Source organism: Setaria viridis, chromosome 7 (assembly GCF_005286985.2).
Source record: "Setaria viridis chromosome 7, Setaria_viridis_v4.0, whole genome shotgun sequence".
Lineage (NCBI taxonomy): Eukaryota > Viridiplantae > Streptophyta > Magnoliopsida > Poales > Poaceae > Setaria > Setaria viridis.
The window spans coordinates 18,575,061-18,599,440 of record NC_048269.2 but is presented as its reverse complement, the minus strand read 5'-3'; the positions used below and the strand labels follow the sequence as shown (position 1 = coordinate 18,599,440).

At 49.1% G+C, this 24,380-nt stretch overlaps 5 protein-coding genes and 1 non-coding gene across 7 annotated transcripts; 1 reads left to right on the top strand and 5 right to left on the bottom strand.

Moving 5' to 3' along the window:
• Window positions 1-89: 89 nt before the first annotated feature.
• Window positions 90-7,276, bottom strand: LOC117863986 (protein transport protein SEC23 D). The gene is made up of 14 exons (XM_034747944.2): window positions 6,855-7,276; window positions 6,696-6,761; window positions 6,072-6,125; window positions 5,662-5,834; window positions 5,359-5,545; window positions 5,084-5,223; window positions 4,858-5,012; window positions 4,159-4,240; window positions 3,945-4,060; window positions 3,003-3,095; window positions 2,545-2,668; window positions 1,607-1,878; window positions 805-1,016; window positions 90-711 (listed from the first exon to the last, which is right to left on the bottom strand). Exons 1-14 carry the CDS (start codon window positions 7,186-7,188, stop codon window positions 500-502), a joined length of 2,220 nt encoding a protein of 739 aa, XP_034603835.1. The 5' UTR covers window positions 7,189-7,276; the 3' UTR covers window positions 90-499.
• A 2,640-nt stretch (window positions 7,277-9,916) lies between these two features.
• On the bottom strand, window positions 9,917-11,723 carry LOC117862536 (uncharacterized). The gene has a single exon (XM_034746028.2). The coding sequence runs from the start codon at window positions 11,523-11,525 to the stop codon at window positions 10,182-10,184; it is 1,344 nt and encodes a 447-aa protein (XP_034601919.1). The 5' UTR covers window positions 11,526-11,723; the 3' UTR covers window positions 9,917-10,181.
• Window positions 11,724-12,170: 447 nt separating this feature from the next.
• On the bottom strand, window positions 12,171-13,294 carry LOC117862537 (uncharacterized). Its single transcript, XM_034746029.2, has one exon. The coding sequence runs from the start codon at window positions 13,203-13,205 to the stop codon at window positions 12,369-12,371; it is 837 nt and encodes a 278-aa protein (XP_034601920.1). The 5' UTR covers window positions 13,206-13,294; the 3' UTR covers window positions 12,171-12,368.
• Window positions 13,295-13,922: 628 nt separating this feature from the next.
• TRNAC-GCA (transfer RNA cysteine (anticodon GCA)) lies at window positions 13,923-13,994 on the top strand. Its single transcript has one exon. It is a non-coding gene; the product is annotated as a tRNA-Cys (tRNA).
• Window positions 13,995-14,444: 450 nt separating this feature from the next.
• Window positions 14,445-18,926, bottom strand: LOC117863058 (alpha carbonic anhydrase 1, chloroplastic). Its single transcript, XM_034746639.2, has 7 exons — window positions 16,643-18,926; window positions 16,507-16,542; window positions 16,257-16,371; window positions 15,841-16,049; window positions 15,552-15,761; window positions 15,247-15,429; window positions 14,445-15,137 (listed from the first exon to the last, which is right to left on the bottom strand). Exons 3-7 carry the CDS (start codon window positions 16,336-16,338, stop codon window positions 15,009-15,011), a joined length of 813 nt encoding a protein of 270 aa, XP_034602530.1. The 5' UTR covers window positions 16,339-16,371; window positions 16,507-16,542; window positions 16,643-18,926; the 3' UTR covers window positions 14,445-15,008.
• A 139-nt stretch (window positions 18,927-19,065) lies between these two features.
• LOC117862506 (glucan endo-1,3-beta-glucosidase 14) lies at window positions 19,066-22,723 on the bottom strand. 2 transcript variants are annotated; one of them, XM_034745998.2, is made up of 4 exons: window positions 22,392-22,723; window positions 20,105-21,147; window positions 19,605-19,766; window positions 19,066-19,412 (listed from the first exon to the last, which is right to left on the bottom strand). In XM_034745998.2, exons 1-3 carry the CDS (start codon window positions 22,471-22,473, stop codon window positions 19,704-19,706), a joined length of 1,188 nt encoding a protein of 395 aa, XP_034601889.1. In that variant the 5' UTR covers window positions 22,474-22,723; the 3' UTR covers window positions 19,066-19,412; window positions 19,605-19,703. The 2 variants fall into 2 exon arrangements, with proteins under 2 accessions (XP_034601889.1, XP_034601888.1); XM_034745997.2 differs by having other exon boundaries at window positions 19,066-19,376.
• Window positions 22,724-24,380: the final 1,657 nt, after the last annotated feature.

Below are 24,380 nucleotides of genomic sequence, written 5' to 3'. Positions count from 1 at the left end.
CAATCCAGAATACTGTGATTCAGAATCATCAGATAGCAAAAATGTAACTTAAGTAGCGACAGGAACATAGTAAAAACCAATAATGCCTGTGAAAAAAAAATAGTGCATTGCATTGCCAAATGCTGAAAACGACATCAAGATGCGTTCGGAGCAATCAGCATGGAGTGAACCGAGTATTTGAGCAAGATACGAACATACAATAAATGAGTATTTGAAACGACATGGTCAGAGGAATCAACATGTGCTTTCGGTTCATATGACATTGTAGCGCAGCCTTGTTCATTAAGCCTAAATTCACGAAGCTCATCGGAAAATCTGACAAAGGCATCCCCAGTCACATGGACACGAAAATGTATGCTAGGTGACAAGCAAAGCACTGCAGTGCCAACGCTTTCTGTGCATGTTAATATGATAAAGATTTCTGGCCTGCCTTGGTCATGGCTCGTAGCCTTGTACAGCATCACATTTCAGCTGATCATGAGGCTGGTGACATGGGTCTTTATATGCCATGCTCTGCCACTTTGCTTCTTACCTCATCAAGGAATGAGCTGAAACCTGTGGAGCTTGATAACCAGGAGCCATCCAAGGACTGGTCCTCAACAAGGTATTTCTCGAATTCTGTAGTGTCATCACGTGCTCCATGAATGAGCACGAGTCTGGGTGTTATGTTCCTTTCTTGCTTTAATCTATCAATTGTTGATCTCAGTAGACCTGCCAACATCATTTCGTTGTTAGGACTCACATTGGTTGGATAAATGACTTAGTGAGGTGCATGATGAACGAAAGGTATGATGCTGGACTCACAGTCACGTGGAGGAGGAAAAGGGATTTCACTACTAGCTGTAGGCGAGTAATACACCAGAAGATCTTTGTATGCATCAAGAAGAAATATTGGGCTCTCACTGGTGAACACAGTACGACTTAGCGATTGATGCACTTCTGCTTCTACATCAGGGGAGAAGTATGAAATCAAGGAAGGCCAAATAGCCTGCCGAAGCGAAGCTGGCTCCAGTGCACTGTCAACAAAATAGATGTAAATAATACTGAATGATCTAATGTGAATTGAAATCAAGCTAGATGTTTCCAAACTAACCACCAGAAATTGGACAACCAAAAGTAAGATATGATGAAGAACGATATTAGAAAACCAAACAGTTAAATTTGAAAGATTTAATTTTCTAGTCAAATAAGTAGATCAGTCACTAGGATCCACGGAACTTCTAATGTATGTACACTCTGGTTCAGCTACCACCCATGAGATAATTCAAGCATCATGAATGCTGTTGTATGTATAAAAACTTGCATGCAATGCCTATATAACTTGCCTCCACATTTATATGAGTTGTGTTTGATACAACATAGTTAACCAAATTGGAATATGTAACACCATACTTATATAGTTCAATAAGAATAGAACAAAGAGACCATGATTTTAAAGTCTCCTAATTGGCAGATCAGATCATGGGTTCAAGGGCCTTGTTCTTCTTAAAAACAATTATAAGCTCTCATCTTTAAAAGATCTTTCAGCTCAACAAACTTCATCATAATTTACTCTACCTAGTGATTAGTTCTAACAATTCAATGGTATGAAGAAGACCTGCATTACCTGAAGAGGCATTGCAAAAATGTCACATAATCTGGATGAATAAGTTCGCTGTTGACTTGAAGCAGGGGGCTTAATAGAACAGCAAATACAAATCGTGACAGAGGCTGCAGTTGTGAGCAGTGTGAGAAATTAACATCAATGTCATACATCCCAGTACCACCTCCAGATGTAACATTCTTGTATGCTTTATTGTACTGAGCAATGACAGCCACCAACCAATCTTGGAGCCACAGCCTTGTTTCTAGCACATCACTTAAAGAAGACAAAATAACCTGAAAATGAACTCTGGTCAGATCTGAAACAGAATGATCTTCTTTGCAATTACCCTTTAAGCGTTTTAGATTATTTATATCTTGCTATAAACAACTCAACATGGAATACGTATGGTAATCATAAACACCTTCCTCCTGTTTGTTCAGTCACCAAGGTGTACATTGTATTGGAAACAGAATTATCTATGCTCAGAATGCCAAGTGAAATCATGCAGTCACAAGATATAGCATGTCCCATTCAGGACTATATTTGGTAAATGTCTAAATGAGCTGATTTTAGAGAGAATTTAAGCCATGATAGGATTCATTATCCTGAATTATAGATAGAACACTCTTTAGTCTTTACAATGACACTCTAAAACCGGTGAAATCCAGATCTATTGCATTAACATAAAATCTGACAGTGCATTTTTCAAATTGGGGAACTCAAACATTTGGTGGACCAAACAAATTACACTGCATAACTTGGTTACCTACTGTTCTTGGTGGCAAAGTTTTTCCTATGGGTGTCACTGCTTTTGGCAATACACCCGCTTGCTACATACAGAAATGCATCAAACTTTCTAATTATGTGCCGCATGCCCATTAATCAAAATCATGTGACTACAACAAACAAGTTTTGCATCAGACTTCTGCTGCATCAACAAAATATAGATAAGGTTGTACCTGGTGTACCAGTATTGTCAAAACAACATCTGGATCAACAAAATCATAAAGGTCCCAGATATTAGCAGTTGTGTTGTACTGGATAGTCCGGACTCTTAGCCTCCTCTCCAATGAGTATTTAGATCTGCAAGGTATTACGTTACAAAAGATATCACCACCCTATCATCGTGTATAGAATTTCCACTAGAATCACAATTTTCAAGCTAATAATTAGAAAAGGCTTAAAAAGCAAGTTGTGAACCAAGCATCACAAAACCACAGAAACTTTTACTTTGTCTACACTGGAAGATGGACATGTCACATAAGATTGAGAAGTTTGCAGCATAATCATATTGACACTGAAATGACAATACCACAAAATATAAATTGTACACAAATGTAACACACTACATGAACACAGAATTCAAAAACAGTAACATGCTACTTGAATGACTGATCACAGGCTGTAACAAATGTACCTGCTACCAGAATTTGGAGCATCTGATGTATCACCATTGTGCACAAGCACTGTGTACTTAAATGCGATTTGAATAATAGGAGGGCTTGACTTCCTGCAGGCACAAAGACAATGGTACCCTAAGAATATAGAACTTATATTGTGCATTTACAGAACAATCAAACTGTTTAGCTGAAGATTTACAGTTATCTTGTGTGACAGATGTAGTGTGCTACTAGCCATACCTGCCCAGCTAGCTGTTTACTTTATATATGTTAACTGTTGGAATTTGTTTCTAGCACAATAGCAATTGCAATTAACCATTAGAACATGTTTCTTAGACAGCCCTGTCTTGTTTGTGGGAGATGTATATGCTATAGTTTCTTAGGGTCCTCATAGGAAATATCCTCAACGGATAAAAGTTACCCTAGGGATAACGGGCTGTCTTCCCCAAGAATCCACATTGACAGGAAGCTTTGGCACTTCGATTATGCTGTCTTTATTATTGTGTAGACTCCTTTTAAATCTAATTATAATGATGATGATGGGACATCAAATAAAATGTTATATTATTCTCATTTCCACTCATTAGTTATGGAATGTTTACTTTTCTCTCTTTCCCTAAGATAATTTCTAGTTTTATCATCCTCAGATTAGTGGGATCCAAAAAATGACTAATTGTTTTGAAATATTGTGTGCAGAAAGATAGACATAGTTCAACCTCCCTGATTTCAACTATGGATAAGGCCACAAGGGTAATGCAGAATTCATCATGGTTCATTATGGTGACAACAAAGGCACAACTAATTACTGATAACAACCAAAGCAGAAGCATAATATAATTCAGTATGCCTGGAAGCACAGTATGAAAATTCCTTACTATTCTAGTTGGGGGAAAAACATGAGGGATAACGTATATAAAGTATATAATCTGGGAAAGGCTGGAAAATAGAATGTTTGTTACCTGGAAAATTGAGAGTCCTTTTCAAACTCGAAGTCATAACTGTATGTAGCAGAAGCGTCGCAGCAATTTATGTGCTGAACATGCATATATTGAGGATCTGGGAAGAAATGGCCATACTGTTGAAATAAAAATGAAATAAAATAAAAACATATCAGCCACAGGTACATATGAAGAAGCTGATGTAAGCAATTCACATATCCCTCAGAGTATTTACAGAATCAGCTATCTTGAACTGTGAAGATGTCCTCAATCGCATCACGCATCCAAACGCATATGGATTGCTCAACATCTTGTATCTGCAGAAAAAAGAAGATGAAGATCAGACTACTGTGGTACTGCTTTGTAGCTACTTCCATCTTTTCATGATATAGGAGATTATTTCCTCTTGATCTTGTTTCAAAGTGCAAGGACCAAGGAGAACCAAGAGTTCCCTATCCATGGTAGCATCAAGTGGTTTAATGACATATTTTTTATGGGTGTGGGTCTGTCAGCCTTTACCAACTTGGTTTCAGCATTGCTTAATCAAGGTCGATTGGAGCTATGCAATGAAATGTAAGGAGTATATAATAACCAGTGAACATAAAGAATATGATGACATCCAAATATATTACGTATTCTATACATTTGAATATCTATCTTATAGCATGAACATTTGGTTAGCGCACAACCAACATTGACTTCCATCAGACTATATGGGTTTAAGAAATCCACCATAATACATTACTAAAACATTGATGACACAGTAAGATTTTTTTATAATCTAAGGGTCAGCTGTCCATTATAGCATAAAAAAGAATATCCTCAGCTACCCAATAAATCTGATTATCCTACGCGTAGAGTAAACAATAAATCACCTAAATGTAATCTACTTAAGTCATGGTCTGACTGCTGAATGAATAGAGACTTTACTTACATATCTTGCGGAAGTGTTGATTCATCTGTGCTTGAATACAGAAATAATGATCCACCACTCTCGACACTCAGAACTTTCAGGGAAGTAAGATCTGTGTATTCATTTGTAATTGCAAAAAGGTCCACGCACACACCTGCTTGAACAGCACTAGTAGCCTGTGATATGCCAATCAGATATATTCTAAAATATTATCATAGCATATTGACTAATCTTTACGCAGAATTACCAGATTTTTGTAGAAACTTGTCTGCTCCTGAAGCAATATATGATCAGCATCCCCTGCTTTACCAGCATTTTGTTCCTCACTTGTATCCAGTTGCCCAGCCCCATAATTTGGTGGACCAGATAAAAACGCAAATATCCTAGCTGTTTTTGAAATTATCAGGATAACAAGTTATAGTGGAATACGAGGTCAAGGACAGCAGACCCACACAGTAATATAGCCTTCAAAAAGAAGTCTTGAAACAAAACAACATTAGTGTGGTCAAGTCATTAACATACCAAGCTCGAATGAGTTTCCATATTCTGAACCTAGGTAATTGACAAGAACATCCAACGCAACACCAAAACCACGGGTATGATGTAATACATGATCCTGTCCTTCAGCTGTGTTTGCTGCTACATCCCAGGAAGACATTGGTTTAATCGTTTCAAGTGCTTCAGTTATGCGATCTTTGCAACTATCAATCTGTTAAGATGTAACTTCACATTAGCACATACAAGGGAGATGAATATTCTGGGACCACAGTCCAGAGACAAATGCAAATGACGAGAAAACTGTAATTGATAGCACAATGTACATACAGGAGCCAAAAATGAACAGAGGGGCATGATGTCTTCAAGGTCAATTGGTAATGCGCCATCAGAATCAGGAGGGATGAACACATTCTTCACAATAGGTATCGGACCTTGGACATCATACAATCCTATCTTGCTGCTAAATGTCAAAAGTCCAAATAATGATCCCGGCGAAAGAGCTGCATGGGATCAAAGGTCAGTGCATACAATATATATAGCTTTATGAAAATCCCGAGTATTATGCATTCAACAAACACTAGGGGCGTGCTTGGTTCCCAGCCAAGCCACGCCACGCCACGCCACAGGGCTGTGGCGCCAGAAAAGAGCGCCACACCCGCCACGCTACAGTGGCGTAGCTTTTGGTGGCGCGCAACCAAGCACACCCTAGCTCCCACAACTTGAGGATGGCACCTCACCTTCCAGAGCTGCTTGTAGAGCACTTTTGACTAGCTCCAAAAACTCCTCTGAAGCTAAAATACAATATGAACAAAGAAAGCATCAGAAACTAAAAGGAGCATGAAAGGTCTGAAAAAACTCACATGTGATGTACTCTCGAATGTATATTTATAGGAAACTTAAAGACTCATTCATCAGATAAAAAGAATGTAGATTAAGCTTCCTAGCCTAACAAATTGAGGCTGTACATTTGATTAGCTACAAACACGTATAATTAGGCATCATCTCAATGGAAAACAGATTCCATCAATCAAAGGGAATTCTGGAACTGGTGTTCACCATAGTGCAGCAATGATGTTCACCTTTTTACAATTAAAAGCAAACAATTAAACAACCACAAATAATAAACAGGAAGCCCATGATAACACCATTGACTCATGGGCTGAGTTCAAGGCATGAGCACAGTAGGAGTCAACGAGTGTCCAACCTATGATGACCCTCTTCAGACAGGAAATCTATTCATATTGGGCCATAATGGACTAAATTCAAGGCATGATTACCAGTCCATTTGCCTTAACAGTTATTACTAATATTTGGTGCTAGAACCAAACATGACAGCTTCCGAAGGAACAGTGAGATCTTACAGGACAAGTCGATCGCCGCCACGTACACGGGTGTCGGAGCCGCCACCGCTGCCTCACCCTCCTCCCCTGCAAAAGTCCACCACCACCAACTCATCGTCATCGCACACCGCAACAAACCGCACCACGCTGCATCCTATCAGAACAGCGAGAGACGCGTACCCTGTAGCAGGAGGTCGACGAACGCGGAGCGCATCTCGGGCGGGTCGTGGGCGCCGTCGCGGGCGTACCGCGCGGCGGCGTCGGCGGGCATGTCGTTCTCCCCGCCGCAGACGGTGCAGGTCCACGACCAGCGGTCGAGCGGGCAGAGCAAGCTGAAGTAGGCGAAGCAGGACTGGCAGCGTGGGAGGAGGTGGCCCTCGTCGCCGGTGGCCGGCGGGGAGCCGCGCTCGTCGGCGGCGGAGAAGGGCGTGACGGCGACGCCCCACGGTATGGCACAGGAGGCATGGAGGGCGGGATCGGAGGGGAAGCAGCCGAGGCTCGCGCGCACCGCCATTGCCGCCGCGCGGATTCGGGGCTCGGATCTGGTGATGGGACGAGAGATCTCAGGCCGGCTGTCGAGTCTCGAGTGCTTTGGGTGGTTTAACCCGTGGGCTTGGTGCTGGACTGGCAGTCTGGCACTGCTGCAGCCGCGGCAACTGATCAGGAGCGTCTATTGCTATCCTGACGGCATGGATGAACTATCATAGAGGCCATACCGGCCGTGCCAAATCTAAGATTGAACTCTGGAAGCCAAACCGAATTATACATCTTTAGTAACGCAAAGGAAATAAATAAATTTTTACTACTATTCTAAAATATATATCATTTTGGTTTTTCTAGATATATAGATTTTACTATGCACCTAAATATTGGGTTATGTCTAAATACAAATCAATGTATTTAGAAAAATCAAAACGACTTATATTTTGAAACAGATGGAGCATGAGGTAGTGGGACACGTATGCAACTTGAATAAGTTGAGACTTTAAACAATTATAAATACGATCTTCTAACACCAAATTACCTGGATTTGTGTATTTTTGTTACGTCTCAGTTTAGAGACGCGGCAAATTATCGTTCATAGTTAAAATGCTTAGTGGCAAAAGGAAATCATGGAAGAACGAAAAAATTCATGGTGAGAAAAAATAATCCTCTCGGGATGGATTCATTGATACATGATCATGGCATGCATGACAGGAACTTACACATCTTATAGTTAATTAATGTTCATAATCAAATTGCTTATGAAAAAAAAAGGATGCCTACGAGAATGAAAATGTAATCCCAGTGCGGTCGTGCGGAAAAAATAGTGTTCATGATGAATGCGTCAAGATGCGATAACTTTGGAGCGTACATAAAAAAATAGGAAAGCCACAACATGCCTAAGGTGCTAGTTGCACGAGTAAAAAAAACGTGTTTGTATGTGGATAGGATGGGGAAAAACGTAAAAATAGTGGTTCTACGATAATATTCAGGGTGAATGTGTTACTAGTTATATAGGCAACTTCCGCGTACATGCATGTAGCTAAGTCAACAAACATTAAGTAGAGTTTCTATAATAAATGTTCCTACATACGTTCTACATGAATGCGTTACTAATTGCATGGGAAACTATATACGTGCGTATGGCTAAGTTGGCAAACGTAAAAATAGTGATTCTACGATAATGTTCAATAATGTTTAGGGTGAATACATTACTAGTTGTATGGGCAACTCGCATGCACATGCATGTAGTTAAGTTGGCAAACATAGAATATTAGGATATTTACGTATCTATGATGCATGGTAAATAGGTCTCCCGCGTACGTGCACGTGGCTAAGTTGACAAAGTTTCTACAATAATGTCTCTGTTAAATGCGTTACTAATTGCATGGGAAACTCCTGTGTATGTACGTATGGTTAAGTTGGCAAACGTAAAAATAGTGATCCTACGATAATGTTCAATAATGTATAGAATGAATACATTACTATGCACATGCATGTAGTTAAGTTGGCAAGCGTAAAATATTTACGTATGTACGACGAATACATTACTAATTGCATGGTAAATAGGTCAGCCGACGAAAACGTGACGAAGGTTAAAAGAAACATAGTATCTTGCAACATGTCCGGGGCGAATGTTACTAGTTGCATGGGCAAGATATTGTATACATACATATGGCTTAAGTCACAAATATAAAAGAAAAGTTTGCGACATGTCCAAGGTGAATATGCTATTGGTTGCATGGTCGTTAATTTATATTTTACTCCTAAAGTGACTCGTAAAATAATATTTTCATACATAATGTATTTGTTGTTTGCACGATGAAAGTATGTAGTCTAACCGTAAATACTACTCCCATAGATATTTTCACTTATACTACTCCCATATATTTTCACTTAAAGTGCTTATTTGGTTAAGGGAATTGAGGAAGATTTTGACTCATAAGAGATTTAGTTCATCCCAATCCCCTCCAACTCTTTTCAATCCCTTCCAAACCGAAAAAGATCTAAAGAAGAAAAGAAAAGTGCTATAATACTCGTTTGACGCTGAGTCATGATGCAAAACTTATATAACTTTGTCATCGTTTAGTTTTTCGTTACAAGAATGAAGAGGAGTTTTATCCTTGGATGGCAGCAAAAAGGAGTCCAACCCACCTCACCGTTTATGACCTGATGATTGGGAGGATTGACTATGATATAATCCAAACTATATCATATTTTGAAGTGAACTTTAATATGCGTCGCTTATCTTTGTATACTTAAGTCATTACCCATTAGGGGCGGATCCGATGTGGAGCAGGGGAGCTAGAACCCCCTGGGAAGGAGGAAGAAGAGGAGGGAAAGTAGCACTGCCTACACTTGGACCTTGGATCCGCCCCTGTTACCCATAGATTTGATACGTCAAGATGCATGTTCAAATACAACTCAGGTACTGAAAGAGAGATTTGTGCTGCATTTAAAAAAATAGATTGTGCTGCAAACATGTATTGTTTTGTTTCATTGCCGGAAAGTTCGGAGCGTAAATCTCAAATGCACAAGATTTCAGTTAGCAAAGTTGTGGTCAAGCACTTTTTTCATCAACTTTCGAAACACGATTGCAAATAATTGCTTTGGCTGTGTTTATTACCTTGTCATAACAATGAGGATGGTCGCAAGGATGTTCTTGCATTTCAGCACAGTTCAGTTAACAACCGCCAACTAAAATGGAAGGAGAATTGACATTGGAGCAATTATATCTCAAATCATCAACACGGAATCAATGAGAAGCAATTAAGTTACATTATGAATAAATTAGGGAATTAAACTACATACGAAACAATATGAATCAGTTCATCTTACAACGGCAGCTGTTGCCGAGAGCAACAGGCACTTTCGCATCGCAAAATCGAAACCAGCCGGCGGGTAGACAGGCAGATCAACCCAATGCAACACAGCAAATCCACAACAGACTTCCACACCACCAATCGCCACATCCACCCTGCTCACCATCTCGTCCCAGCGACAATCCCGTCAGGAATCAGCCAATCAGGTGCAGATCGGGCACCGGACGAGGCCATTCTCATTGCACTCGTCGCACTTGGTAGTCTCCTTGCGCTCGGCGTCGAGCACCTTGCGGCTGCCGTTGCAGTCGCGGCACATGACGAAGCGCACGCCGGCGCAGCCCGCGCACCAGACCCGCGCCCGGGGCAGTCCCTCCAGCAGCGCCTTCAGCTTGCCGTCCTCCTCCAGCTTCGCCACCTCGGCGGCGCCGCCGACGTGCCTGCCCCGGACGAACACGGCGGGCACGCGCACCTCCCGCCCGCCCAGCAGCAGCCGCAGCTCCTCGCGGTAGCCCGAGTCCATGGAGACGTCGCGCTCGATCACCTTCACGTCGTGGGCCTCGATGGCGGCGCGCACCGCGTTGCACTCCTCGAAGGTCCTGCGGATGCCGCGGAGGGTGGTGGTGTAGAGGACGACGGCGTCGGCGCCCCCCGGCGGGCACTTGCCATCGGCCACAATCGCCGGCGGCGCCGCCTTCGGGTGCTTGGGCTTCTCGGACCCGACCATCCGCTTGATGTGGGCGCCTTCCTCCGACAGCTCGCGCTCGATGGACGCGAGCAGCTCTGGGTCGAACAGCGGGCTCAGGCTGCGGCGCGACGACGACATGCCGCCACCGCCGCCGCGGCCGGTCTCGGCGGTGCCTGGCTTGCGGACGATCCGGGCGCTCCCGGGGGAGAACTTCTTGGACGCCATCGACAGCTTGGAGTTGTCGATGGAGTTGTACGGGCGGAGCACCCTGTCGTTGTCGATGTCGCCGGCGGGCTTCTCCTTGTTGCCGGTGTTCCCGGAGCAGCGCTGGAGCGGGCTGTTCTCCTTCCCCGGCGTGTTCTTCCGCCTCGCCGCCGACCTCTTGGGCGACGGCAGGGCCATGGCGATGACCCTGGCCGGCGACCACCGGCCCGGCTTGGACGGCTTCTTTGCCGGCGACCCGGCCGCGGCCGCGGCGGCGTCGGCGTCCTCCTCCAGCCCGGCCATGATCTCCCACGCGTTGATCACCTCCAGACCGGACTCCGGCTTCCCCGCCGCCGCCGCCGGTTTCTTGTCAGCGGTCGGGACGACGAGCGGCGGCGGGCGCATGCTGGCGCGCTTCCACTCCTTGCTTATCGGCTTGTCCTGCGGCGGCGGCGGTGGCTGCTCCTTCTCCTCTTCCTCCTTCTCTTCCGGAGCAGCGGCAGGCGCGGCGGCGGCGCCGTGCTTGGGGTGGATGTCGAGGACGCCGTAGGTGGTGGAGGTGAGGGAGACGACGTGGTCGACGCGGCCGCGCACCGTGGCGCGCCTGCCGTCGCCGCCTGGCCCCGGCGGGAGGAGCTTCGAGGAGATGCACCCCATCTCGGCTCGCGGCGGCCGAGCGCGTGCTCCCTCTCTTCTTCTCTCGGTCTTCTTCTGCTCTCTCTTCTAACCGCGGCGGCTTTGGCTTTCGCTTTCTCGGCCGGTGAGAGCCTGGGGCCTGGGGGTGTACGCTTGACTGGCTCGGGGGAGTGGCCGTTTTGAGGGGTTTGAACTGTGCAACGGTCATGGGGGGAGGGCTGCTGGAGATGTCGGTTTCTTTTTCCCGTTTGATTTTTTTTCTTCGTGCGGGTGGGGTGGCCGTGCGGGTTCATTCCAACGGTCGGCTCCGGCAGGCGGTGGGTGGTAGGGAGGCGCAGAAACCAAAAAAAAGTTGCGCGGCCCGCGTCAGGTAGATCCGTTGGATGATGATTAGATCATCCTACCCCTCCTCCCTCTCTCTCTAGTACTGAGACATGTGGGCTGGTTTCTTGTTTGGGCTTTTTAATCTCGCGCGCGAGCCCATAAAGTTCACGACTTTTCCCAGTTGTCCGTTCTTTTTGAGGAAAACTTTTTTTTTTCCAGTTTTTAGCAGTTTGTCATTTGTTGTCAAGCGCCCAAGCCTTTTGAACTTTTCAGATCAGTGCATTCATGTAGAAAATTGCAGCGGATATTCTATGATTTCTATCTAGTCGAGAGACAAAGAAATGAGACCGAAGTCCAATGTCAATACACAAGGCACGAGATGCAGCTTGCAAACAAACACAAAGGTCGCACTAGCACACACGAGTCGCACGACGCTAGAACGGGCAGGAGCAGGTCCGAGGAGTAGGCTGCATCGGCGACCGTGGTCCGCGGACGTACAAGGCTGCTGCCGTGCGGAGCCTCTCGAAGCACGGAGCATGTTCAAACCGACCCCCAGCCTTCTGCCGCCATGGTCTCCGGCCACCGCCGCGAAGCGAGGCGCTTCACGTCTCCCAGCCCGGCCACCAGCGGCGGCGGCGACAGGAGGAAGGCCGCTGTCTGTGACTCCGGCGCCGTGCCCTTCGGATCCGACTCGCTCGCACCCGATTCGCCTTCACGAGGATCGCTGTTGCAATTGCAACATAGGCCACGCAGCGCGGCCGCCACGCTCGCCCAGCACCCGCCGCGTTCCTCTTCTTCCCCTTGCTCACCGGGCGGCGCCGCGGCCGCGCGCGTCTCCGGCAGTACGGCCCCGAAGCAGGACACCTTCGGGGACACGGGCTCCGGCCCCACGGCCTCGCTCGCGAAGACCCTGGCCCCAGCCGCCGGCCGGCGCCAGGCGCGGGCGGCGACGACGACGCGGCGGGGAGCAGGGCGCTCCTTGGCGACCACCTTGACCGCTGCGGGCAGGACGCCGATGACGACGACGGCGGTCTTGCTGGCCGCCAGCCGCCTCGTCGAGTCCGCCGCCCTCGGCGCGCCCTGCTTGAGCGTCGCCGCCTCCGCCTCCGCGGCCGCCTTGGGGTTGGAGCTGCCCTTGGTGGACCGGTCCCGCCGCAGCGCTGCGCCGAGCAGCTCGGCCAGGTGGACCGCGTCCCGTACCCGGAGCAGGACCGACTCCGCCGGGGCGTCCCCGCCGTTGGCACGGGCGCTGGCGCTCACATCGCCGCCGCGTTCGACGGCGCCCGCGTCGTCGGAGGCGGTGGCCGTCTCGCGCCTGGACTCGCCGTGCCCGCTGGCGCCGGAGAAGACGAGGTGGTCCAGGCCGAGCTGCGGCATCTGCTGCTGGCTGCTCACGAGTGAGTGAGTGCGAGTGTGCGACTGACTGACAAGTGAGGAGCTGAGCGGGCTTGGTCTTAAAGCGGGCGACGCGCCAAAGGCGTGGAGATTTTGAAAAAGCTTGTGGGGGGCAGGGTGGGCGTTGAAAGCGCCGTTGGATTTGGAAGGTTGATTAGTTGAGTTTTTTTTTTTTTGAGATAGTTGATTAGTTGAGTTAGCGTTGAGGCCAAGGGAGTTTTTGGAGGCTAATGGCGTGTTTCTTGCGGGGATTTGGCTTTGTGCCAAGTGCAGTTTCCCATTCCTCCAACACGGATGGGCGCAGAACAGAGTGTGCAAGCGCAAGTACCGTCCGTAGACAGAGTTTTTTCTTCCAGTTGCTAGATGCCGTCGGCGTGTGGACGAAATATGATGTTTCTGCTTCCCAGCTTCTACGTCGCTATCTGTTCGGCTCTACTAACTGTACAAGTGCAAGCAACAAAATAGAATGCCATTTCTCCTGATAGCGCGTTGCTAATATGAAATGAAAGCGTATCAATGTGCTAAGCCAGGAATGTGCTTAGATTACGGTCTGTTCGTCGCCACCCTGAGACTTGTCAAGTTCTCCATTTCACCTGTCACAATGAATGGAACAGATCTTAGAGTCGGTTGCGTCACAAAAATCTTAGTTCTGTAAGTATAAAAGTAATATTAATATTATTTTTATGCCTGATCATCAGAGGGTCCATAGCTCAGTGGTAGAGCAATTGACTGCAGATCAATAGGTCTCCGGTTCGAACCCGGATGGGCCCTGATTTCCTATCCTTTTAGATTTTTGTAAATATCCTTTTTTTTTCCCTGCTTCTAACTGCCTCCTTTTCTTCTCTCGCTCTCCCTCTCGTCACCAACATATAGACCATTCATCGCGAGTCGCAGCAAACCAAACATTTCGAAATTGTATACATCTGTAACGAACGAGAATGAACTTGACGATCCGATCCAATTTCAGACAGATGCCAAATCCGTGGACGTGGACAATAAGTCTCCCGGGGACCCCCAGCGCGCAAAAGCGCCACGTATCGGCGTGCGGCCGTGTGTAGGCGAGGTGCGGCACCGCAGTCCGCAACGCCCGCGCAGCTTGCCGGTGATCCTCGCGGCCCGCGCGGTGCTTGTGCGCCGCGGGCGCAACAACCGCATCGACGGACGACGGGGCACGGGAATCCCATTCCGTGTACTCATTTCGAAATTAGCAGGAAACACAGATGGCATACAACGTTGCACTGAAACTTTTCGATTGATTCGCATCCCATCATACAGATAAAGAGGATCAACACCAGCTTGTGCAGAAACCAAAGCTCTTACATACATCTACTAGTAACCTACTACTCCCTCCGTTTCAAATTGTAAGTCATTCTAAGAATCTTGGAGAGTCAAAGCATCTCAAGTTTGACCAAATTTGTATAATAATATAATAACATTTATGATGTCAACTAAGTATCATTAGATTCTTTATCAATTATATTTTCATAGTATATCTATTTGATGTCATAAATCTTTATATTTTTCTCTATAATTTTGGTCAAACTTGAGATGCTTTGACTCTCCAAGATTCTTGGAATGACTTACAATTTGAAACGGAGAGAGTACTAACCAACGTCAGTCTTCCCAAACCCGACCATGGACATGGCCGGCGACAAACAAGAGACCAAACTACGTACTGAGCCTAACACAAGTGCAGAACACAAACGACTTTGACAGAGAAACAACTGACAGGGAACCCAAGCCGGAACTATCGTCCCCGGCGATCAGGCCGCATACGGGGTACAGCTACGGCATGAAGCGATAGACCTGGACGACGCGGCCGTTCATCGGCTGCGTCGGCCTGTTGTTATGCCTGTACTCCTGCTCCAGGGGCGCCATCAGGGCGGCGGCCTGATCGACCGTCATCTCCCTCACCTGCATGCCGTCGTAAAATTCAGACCGTGATGATCTGTGTAGCAGCGTGTACCCAATGGGCTGATGGTGGATTCATTCAGAATCCACGAGGGCGGCGGCGTACGTATACCTGGGTGAGGATGCTCCAGACGACGTTCTCGGTGCACGGCGGCGTGGTGAAGGACCCGACGTACCTGTAGTACGCGTGGGAGTGCAGCCGCAGCGGCCACAGGCTCACGACGCCGGCGGCCACCGGGGCGCCCTTCTCCGCGTCGCAGCCCTCGGCGTACAGCGCGGCCAGCTTGTCCTGTATCTGTCGTCCATGAACAAAACAAGCACAGATTTAGAAAGGTAAAAAACCAAAGCATATGCTAGAATTATGCTGCTGAACAATATTGCTACACATCGATCGTCTCAAAGGCATACAGTACTTGCCTGCCAAAGGAATGGGTCTGGCCTGCCGAACCGGTAGAGCATCGCGACGACGGTGACGTTGCCGTCGTCGCTGGCGTGGACCATGTGGAGCTCCACGGGGAACCTCTGCCCGTTGATGGTGTGCTCGGAAGGCGAGTGCCAGTGCATCTGCTTCAGCCTGTACTGCTTCCCGTCGACGGTCACGCTCCCAGCGCCGCCGTCGAAGCGCAGCTGCATCGACAAAATCCCACACATGTTACTTGACTATGCCCCCCGGCACTCCCGTGCAGTTTCTGTTTGAAGAACATACCCCGACGTTGAAGATGTTGTCGACGAGGGTGCCGTTCGCGACGGTGTAGTCCCTGTGGAGCGGCTGCAGCGCCGGGTTGTAAACTGCTCCGGGCGTCCAGATGTCGACCGGGGACTGGTTCGTCCCTCTCGCGCATTGCGTGAAGTTGGGGCTCAGGGTGCCCCAGTGGTCAGGACCAACCGAGCCGGTGTACCCGAACTTCGCGCCATCTGCTTTCAGTCGAGAAGTTAGAGGGCGTATCAAAGATCAGCGAGAAGTTCAGTTCACGAATGACTGTTCAAAACATAATAGGTTCTGAGAATGGAAATGAAGAAATGAAAGCAATCAAGAACTCTGAACTCTGTCGCGAAGGGAGCTAGAGTGCTAGACGAACAGACGCATGGCGCTTCGAGAATTTTCAGGTCAGAAACACGTACTAGGCTCGCAGGCAAGGGTGGTGGCGCAGCAAGCAGTCAACAACAGCAGGAGAAATGCTGCATTTCGAATCGAGGTCGTCATCTTCTCCTGGCCCTGGAAATAAACTCTCGAGGCCTGAAACAAGTGGAGATGCAGTCACACGAAAATTCCACAAACAGAGAATGCGGCAATATATAGGGAGGGACAGTGCTGCTCAATGCTCATGGCATCGCGAACTACCGATGGTCCAAGGCCTCATCATCATCTTACCTTTCGCTGCGTGCAGATCGACTCCGATCTCGCTTCCTGCAAAAGGACACGCACAAGATGGGTTATTCCCCGTATCTATCAGAGGATCGAGCGTAAAGGAGGCAAATCATTGCAAAAAAGCTCGCAGCGACCTGACCTCAAGATGAGCTCGCGGCGGATGGACGCCGACGGCCACACACCTCGTGGCTGGAGACTGGATGATGGTCGATGGATGTGGTGGGAATCTTCAGCGATCCAAGCGGGAACGGTGCCGGCGGTGAAGGTGTTGTTGCGCTTGGACTCTGACGAACGAATGACCATGTATATATAGGCCAGCAGAGCCAGCTGGTCGGTCGCCGCATGACGATGCCGGCGTCCATCTTCTTGCAACCGCTCCTTTTTGTTGTTTTTCCATTTCAGAAGAAATAACGCTTCTGGCAATGGCTCGTGGGACGATTTTGCGTGCAGAATTTGCGAGGACATGGGGGTAGTGCTTCTCGTGGAAGCGGGAGCACGTCCTTGGTATGCTCACGTCTCGCGTAATGCGCGCATGGCGATTGGGAGAGGAGTCAATCCACGCCCTCCACATCCTCGGCAAAACTCGGCATCTCTAAAGGCTGGCTGGGCTGGGCTGGGCTGGGCAGACGACTGCGCTGAGTTGTTCGTTGACCATGATCTGAGGAGTTTGTTCAATACTTCCACCAGAGATCTTTTAAGAAAAACACACACAAACCCCATTTGGGAATAATGTACGCAGTCCAAACAAATAAACAAGAGACGTCACTATTGCTTTTGGGCTTTTGGGCTTTTGGCGGTAGCATGGCAGGACCCATCGTCCCTACGAATGGATGGCCTGGAAATGGCGATGCACATCACGCTACCGGAGAGGAGTGATGGAACAGCTTCCACTACGCCACCGTGTGGTGACGGGATGCAGGACCGCCCACTGAACAGAAACCTTTATGCAAGAGCTGCAGTGTCCATCGCACATTCTGGACGGAATCTTGGGGAGCTTGAGAGATTGATGAGCTTTAAGCTCTATCAATGGCCTCCGTTGCCTACCACTCGTTCAGTTCTCAACGATCATTGCCTACCACTTCTCAACAGGGAAAAAAACTAAATAAGTTGACCCCATCAACATCATGCTGTCTAGCCTAGAGAATGTTAGATCACCGTGAAATGCAGGACCCATGGCAAGCCAGATCTGTGGCATGCCCACTTCCACTATTTGTTAACACAAAGAAGGTTAATCGGGCTTAGCTTTCATACTGGCCGCCCCATGATCCGACCGATCGGTAATGGCCGCCCCATGAATAATGGTGCTTTTCCAGGAGCTGCAAAGCACGAGCACACGCCGTCCCGTCCACAAGCGTTCCATCGGTGGCACAGTGCGCCGGCAATTTTCATGGAGCACACTGTAGAGCGTGGGGGTTGGGCGTAGCGGCCGGTGAGCCTCTGAGAGTGGACCTGCTCCTGTGCATGTCTAACATGTCCATCAGGTCGATAGGATTTGTGCATTCGTGGACGATCGACCACCCATGACTTCGCCCAAACAGATCATCGGCGCTTTTGGTTCCTGTTTTTTCAGCTGGAGGAAACAAGCACAAGCCGTCCACGAGCGTTCTGTTCTGATTTCTGAACTTCCACCACTGAACGTTAACAAGTGGAACATAAAACAGCTGTAGACTGTGGAGTACCCCTTCTCGTGAAAACATGTGGTGAATTCGTGATTATAGTTTTACTGCACAAGTTTTTCTTTTTTTTGAGAGAGAGAGAGAGCTGCACAAGGTTTTCTTTGATAGCCTAAATTTAGGCAAAGGGTTTTACGCCAGTGATGTCGAACTGCTCCGTGTTTTGAAAAAAAAACGTCGCTACCACTGTGTATTCCAAATATTGGTTTCTGATTTTCAGCCTCGGTGGCTTCTTTGAAATACCAGCATGCTTTTTTCATAATTTTTTGGAAACTTCTGCAGTCTGAATCTTGCAGTGAATTAGCTAGTGCGGACGGAGCTGCAGCCCACCAGGAGAGGGCCCGAAGGCTCCGAGCCAGTCCGGCCCGATAATGCCTCGGCCCAGGTTGCTAGTCCATTTCCTTCTCTTTCGGGCTGCGTCGTTGCGAATTGCGCGCGATGGCTGAAATTTTTCTTCCGTGCCGCCACCTGGGCCGACAAGGCGTATTTCTGTTTGTTTATCTCACTCTTCAGCCTAACTGTTATTTTCCCAGTCGCTTGATTCTCGTAACGGATAACCTCATGTTGCACTAGGCGAGTAGGCGCGCGATTGATTCTGCTACCACTCCGTTAACCTGCTACTACCTGAATGGCGAGACCGTGCAGTAAATCAGATGGCTTATGGGATCTCACTCATCCAGAAGGATTGCGAGTCTCGTGAAGGCTAACGTCTGTCCATGACCTCATGCGCCAGGTGCAACGTTAACGCGTTGTTTTCTTCTGAAAATTTGAATTGGAGATCCATGTTCAAACAAGATTGCTGATGCTCAATGCGACACACTGTTTTTAAGTGTGCGCAGAGTGCTGTCAGAGGCTGCAATAAGAGAAAAACAGTAACAAAATCACCGTCTGAGGTAACAATTGCCAGCCTTGGCCTAAATTTGTGTCCTATCTGTTCGCATATACAAATGTACAGTTGCATAAAGAAGACATCTCGAGAATAAATCAAAGAGAAGTTTTTCCCAAAAAAAAAATCATAGAGAAAATTCTATCAGACAATGCGTGCAATGGCCGCGTATCGTCCCCAATCTTCAGTCAGTTCTACTTCACTGTCAGTGTGGAGCCAATTTAGTCTCCTGGATGCTATCAAAATCACTCCTACTGTTTTCGCTGGCAACGATCAAAAAGCATTGCTGATGACGTTCTGCTTGTGGAGTTTCCCTGACGGAACATGCCGCTTAGTTAGTTCTCTGATGACTGCATAGGAGAACAGAAATAAAAAAAAATCCACAAGCTTATGCTCCTAATAAAAGTTTCGTTCAAGCTAAAAATTTTGGTTACTTTTTTGCTTATGCTCATAATAGAAGGGGCAGGCTCATAGCCTAAATGCCTAATCCTGCCATGAGTTCATTTCAAGAGGATCGTGGGAATGCATGATAAGGCTCTTACCTTGTGATCTGCTGGTGGAATCCTAGCAGCAAGAGATCCTCAGGCTCCACGCTTTCTTCATCAAATTTACAGCAGAGTTGTCAACAGCATATCCTGATCTCAGGATAAGTTGAGAGCGATCGATGAGATGGCTAAGAGGATGAGGGCAAGCAAATGAACTGCCTGCAGAGGACAAAGGAGATAGGTGGTTTCTTGTCAGGTCTCATCTGAAGTAGAAATGCGAGAGAGTATGGAAACTTTGGCGGCAATGCAGCTGTAGCAGCCTCTTTTCGACAGTTAGTGCAGAGTTCTATTGCCATTTCACTGCCGCTATCACTATCATTAGAAAAGTGTGAAAGCAACGTGATAGGAAAGGGCAGGCAGAGGTTTGCAAGAATTTGCCGATTTCACTCAGACATGCTAGTAACTTGATCAGTTAGTCTACTACGCAGCACAAGCAGAAAGTTTGTAACCGATTTGCCGACTTCAGCAAAGAAAGACTGAAGAGCGATGTATCGTACCTTTCTCGTGCCTTCTGAATATTCCATGGGCGGAAGGTAGCCCCGCAGGCCGACGTTGTAAACCGGCGTGCCGTCGGGGTAGAACAAGCCGTAGTTCCGCTCGGAGGCCGGCCCCGGCTTCAGGTTCTCATTGAACAGCGCGAAGACGTAGACGTCGATGGGCACCGACGGCCTCAGCGGCGTGCCCTGCTTCATCTCGATCCTCTGCAGGAGGTTCCCGATGTACGTCCCGGCGTACTCCGGCGTGGCGCCGGCCTCGTCGGGGTCTCCCCTGGACGGCCACCCGGTCTCGGAGATCTTAACGTCGATGTCGGTGTGCCCCAGCGCCTGGATCGCGGCGTACACCGAGTCCACCTGGGCGTACAGCATGTTGTCGTAGTTGAGCTTGGTGTTGGTGTCGGTGACCCCGGCGTTGGGCTGGAACAGCACGTACTCCAGCGGCACGTTGTTGGGGTCGGCCTTGTACGCGAAGTAGGGGTAGCAGTTGATGAGGAACGGCGACCTCGCCATGGACAGGAAGCTCAGGATGGGCTGCATGTACGGCACGACGTCTGGCCGGAACGCGCCGGCGGAGGGCGGGAACGAGCTGCCCATGATGTCCAGGGAGTGCGCCGTGGTGACGTTCACCCGGCCCTGCAGGCCCAGCGCGGTGACCGCCTGGTACACGGACTGCATGGCGGGGAGGAGGTTGGCCTTGAGCTCCGTGTCGTTGCCCTTGAACACCTCGTTGCCGACGGTGATGCAGGTGATGCGCGTGCCGGGGAGGTACGGCTGCACGTGCCGCTGGATCCACGCCTGCGCCGCCGCCGGGTCCATCATCGCCGACACGTTCTCGTTGCCGATGCCCACGACGAACTCCACGCCGGTGTCCAGGAACGCGCTCAGCACGTACGGGTCCGCGTCGTAGAGCTTCACCTTGCTCACCTGCATCGACCGGAGCATCCACGACACCCGGGCTGGGGAGGGGAGGTTGTCGGCGATCTGCCCGTAGTTGATGCCGACCGACATGGCTTCGGCTCTCAGCACTACTCGCCGATCTGCAACTGGAAGCGTTGCAGTGTCAGCATTCAGCAATCGTTCAAACTGAAAATAAACAAGCAATCTAGGCTGCATCCTATCTCTGCGCAACAAAATCGTAGTTAATCACACGATCCAATGAGAGGGTTCTGGTGCACATCAGCACATGTGGTCATGTGATTGGGGAGTACTACCGAGAATCAACCCAATAAAAAACCATGCACAGTAATTGTCAAACCCCTCTCGATCGATCTGCATCTTCTTATTTTATCTGTATTCCAGTGGCCGCAACTGATCAAAAAGTTCCATCACATTTAGCTGGCAGCTGTGGGCGAAGCAAACCGTGCATCCTTCCAGACAAAACTTTGGGGGAAAAGTCCGGACAGCTCAGACCCAGATCAGATGCACGTCAAATTGGGGCGAAAAGCCGGCAAATTGGTCCATTTCTTAGGTAAATAACGCGATAAAAGGGCTCGGATTAGAATCAGGATTTGGGAGATGCCGTCTTAGTGGGCGGCCTGCCTTACGCCATGGAGCACTTGGGGACCATGCGATCTCACTAGATATCGGTTAAAAGGCTTGGATAAGATAATCGCAGCAAGTACACCTAATAACCACCATTCGCGATAAGGCGTACACCTAATACCGTCGTAACAAACCAAGTATAGATGCCACCTCATGAATTATTCCTTACTGTGGCAAAGTACAAGGAAAAAATAATGCCTCTAAAATACCAAAAATATATTCATAAAGTAGAATAAGGCAGGTAATATGAATAAGTACCATCAGTATACGTTTCAAGATTAATGGTGTATATATGTACTACTACGTAGACAATGTAGTGAATGAATAACACTTGAAGAAGAAAATAAGAGGCTAGTACGGGACAATTGATTGGGCTTGAATGGCAACTCCAGCTCCAGTTCAAGTCCAGGCACCGGGAGTTTCTTGCAAATTAAAGGTCATGATTATCACAAAAAAAACGTATTCAACTCCATTTTTATGACAAATTCTGAGGTACTAAGTTTGCTCGCTCAGTTAAGACCTCAAATTTTGAGAGGAAAATAGCATTTGCGGGCGTATTAATCTCAAGTACTGTGTACTAGTATGTGAGAGCTGAAATCCCACCGCAATGCACTTGGCCAACTGCTAGTCTGTCATAGGGGAAATACAAGCTCCGACTGGCGGTGACTACGGAAATCATATCCACGAGACCCCCCCAAAAAAAATCATATACAACGAGAAAGGCAGGAGAGATCGCGAGGCTCACCTGTCAGCAGGACGAGGACCACGCCGGCGAATAAGAAGTGGGACGGCGGCCACCGAGCTCCGAATCGCTCCGCCATGGCCATGGGCACGAGACGACGGCAGAAGCAGCTAGCAGTCGCTCCGATCAGCGATACACACAAAGCCGGCGATCGAGGTTGAGGCCGTCGCCGCCAGGAGCCAACCGAGGGCGCTAGCTTGCGTTGGTGGAGTGGCGTGCTCTCCGATCGACAGGAGCCTCTCCTTGTCGTGTGCTTGTTGCGTAACGGCCTCGCCGCGCTCTGCTTGCTCTCGCTTCTTGTGTCTGGATGGAGCGCGCGGGCGGGCGGGCGGGCGGCGGCCTCGGCTCGGCTGTATTTAAGCCGCCGCGGGGAGGATGGCAGTGACTGAGCAGGCGACAACTGACAAGCCGTGTGTCCGGGCCTAGCTAGTAGCTAGCCACAGCTGTTGGCCGCGTCCGTCTCCCGCGTCCGCGCCAGGCAGTCGGGCTCGGGCGGGAACGAAAAGGGAAACCGCGAGGAGCCCGGGCGGGAGGAAGGCAGAGGACGGTGGCGGTCGGCCGGCCCCTGGTGCCTTGTTGGACATGTGCGCGCTCGGCGATCGACGCGTGTCCGCCCAGATCCCCACCGACCACGCCCTCCCTGTTCGGGGGCCGCAGCCACACGGCCCACACCCGTCGCGTGTACACCCACCACCAGTATTGTGTATCGCATCGTGTCTCCTCGTCATCCCGTGCCCTTTCCGGCGTGTAGGATCCGGGCGGTTGTTGTGGTCCGTCGTCATCGGCGTTCCGGGGTTTCCTCATACGGGGGACGCGGCACGAGCCTTGCTGCCCCTATTTCGGGGCTACGGGTAGCATCAACGGCGTAGGCAGGCGGTTACGTTCACCGTTCACGCAAAGTCAAAATCCAGGCCCGTCGTCCGAGCGGTCACCGGGTGGTCTCTCACCCAAACCCAAACGGTCGTGGTGGCGGCGGCCATGAGCCCACGACCCGCGGGGCCAGTGCCCCGCGGGCGGAATCTGAGGTCCGAGACGGGGCGGGGTGGACCACGACACGAGGAGGCAGAGGCTGAGATGAGAGGCAGGGCATGGCAGCGGGCAGACAGGCAGGCGTCGCGTCGGTGCGGGGGTGATGGGGCGGTGGCGATCGGCCCGACTCGGGTGTCCGCGGCCGCGAGCGGGCGGGTGACGCCGCTCCGACGAGGCGGCACGTGGACCGGGCCCGCGGCCCCGCGCCCATCCGCTGTGTGGGCGCGTTAGGCTCGCGCTCGGCCTCACGTGGGCCCTGCGCAGATCGCGTCCCGCCGCCGCCTCCAACTGTTCCGCGCACAGGAGAACTTCGGGACTGGCGTGTCAGTTTGGCACGAATAGGCTCACGCTACGAGCTTTCAAGTCTTTTACCTATGGTCAGTCAGATTTCAATCTGACCAGCCAGGGATTGCTCGAGCACAAATGGCAATTCAGGCTCAAATCCTAACAGTGCTCGTGCTCCAAACGAGCAACCCTACCTTTTTGTGCAACTCGTGGGACCAAGCAATCTGGTAAAGGTACAAGTGGACGACACCTGAATCATCACCCCCTTTTCGCATTTGACGCTACGACGAAAATCGCCGTCCAGCCAGTTCATCATCTTTTGTTCCATCTCCTTTTTGCGTGCCCCCAGTCAGGCTCAGACAGACGGTCGCTCACACACCTAACGCTGAATGGTGATCGGATATCTGGTTCCGAACTTGAACTTCATACTCTGTATATCCCGGCGCCACTTCTTTTCTTCCACCAACCAACAAATTCTCCAGCCAGGAGATCGCAACGAAATTCCGAGTCCAGAAGGAAGAAAGCGCGAATCCTCATGTCTCCAACAGCTCTTTTTTTTTCATAAAGAAAAAAAAAACAGGTCTCCGGCAGCAACCGGCATCTCCCCATTTTGTCAAGATCGCAGGAGCCCTTTTTTTTATTTTTCAGTCTCCATGTGACACGTCCTCCAGTTCCTGT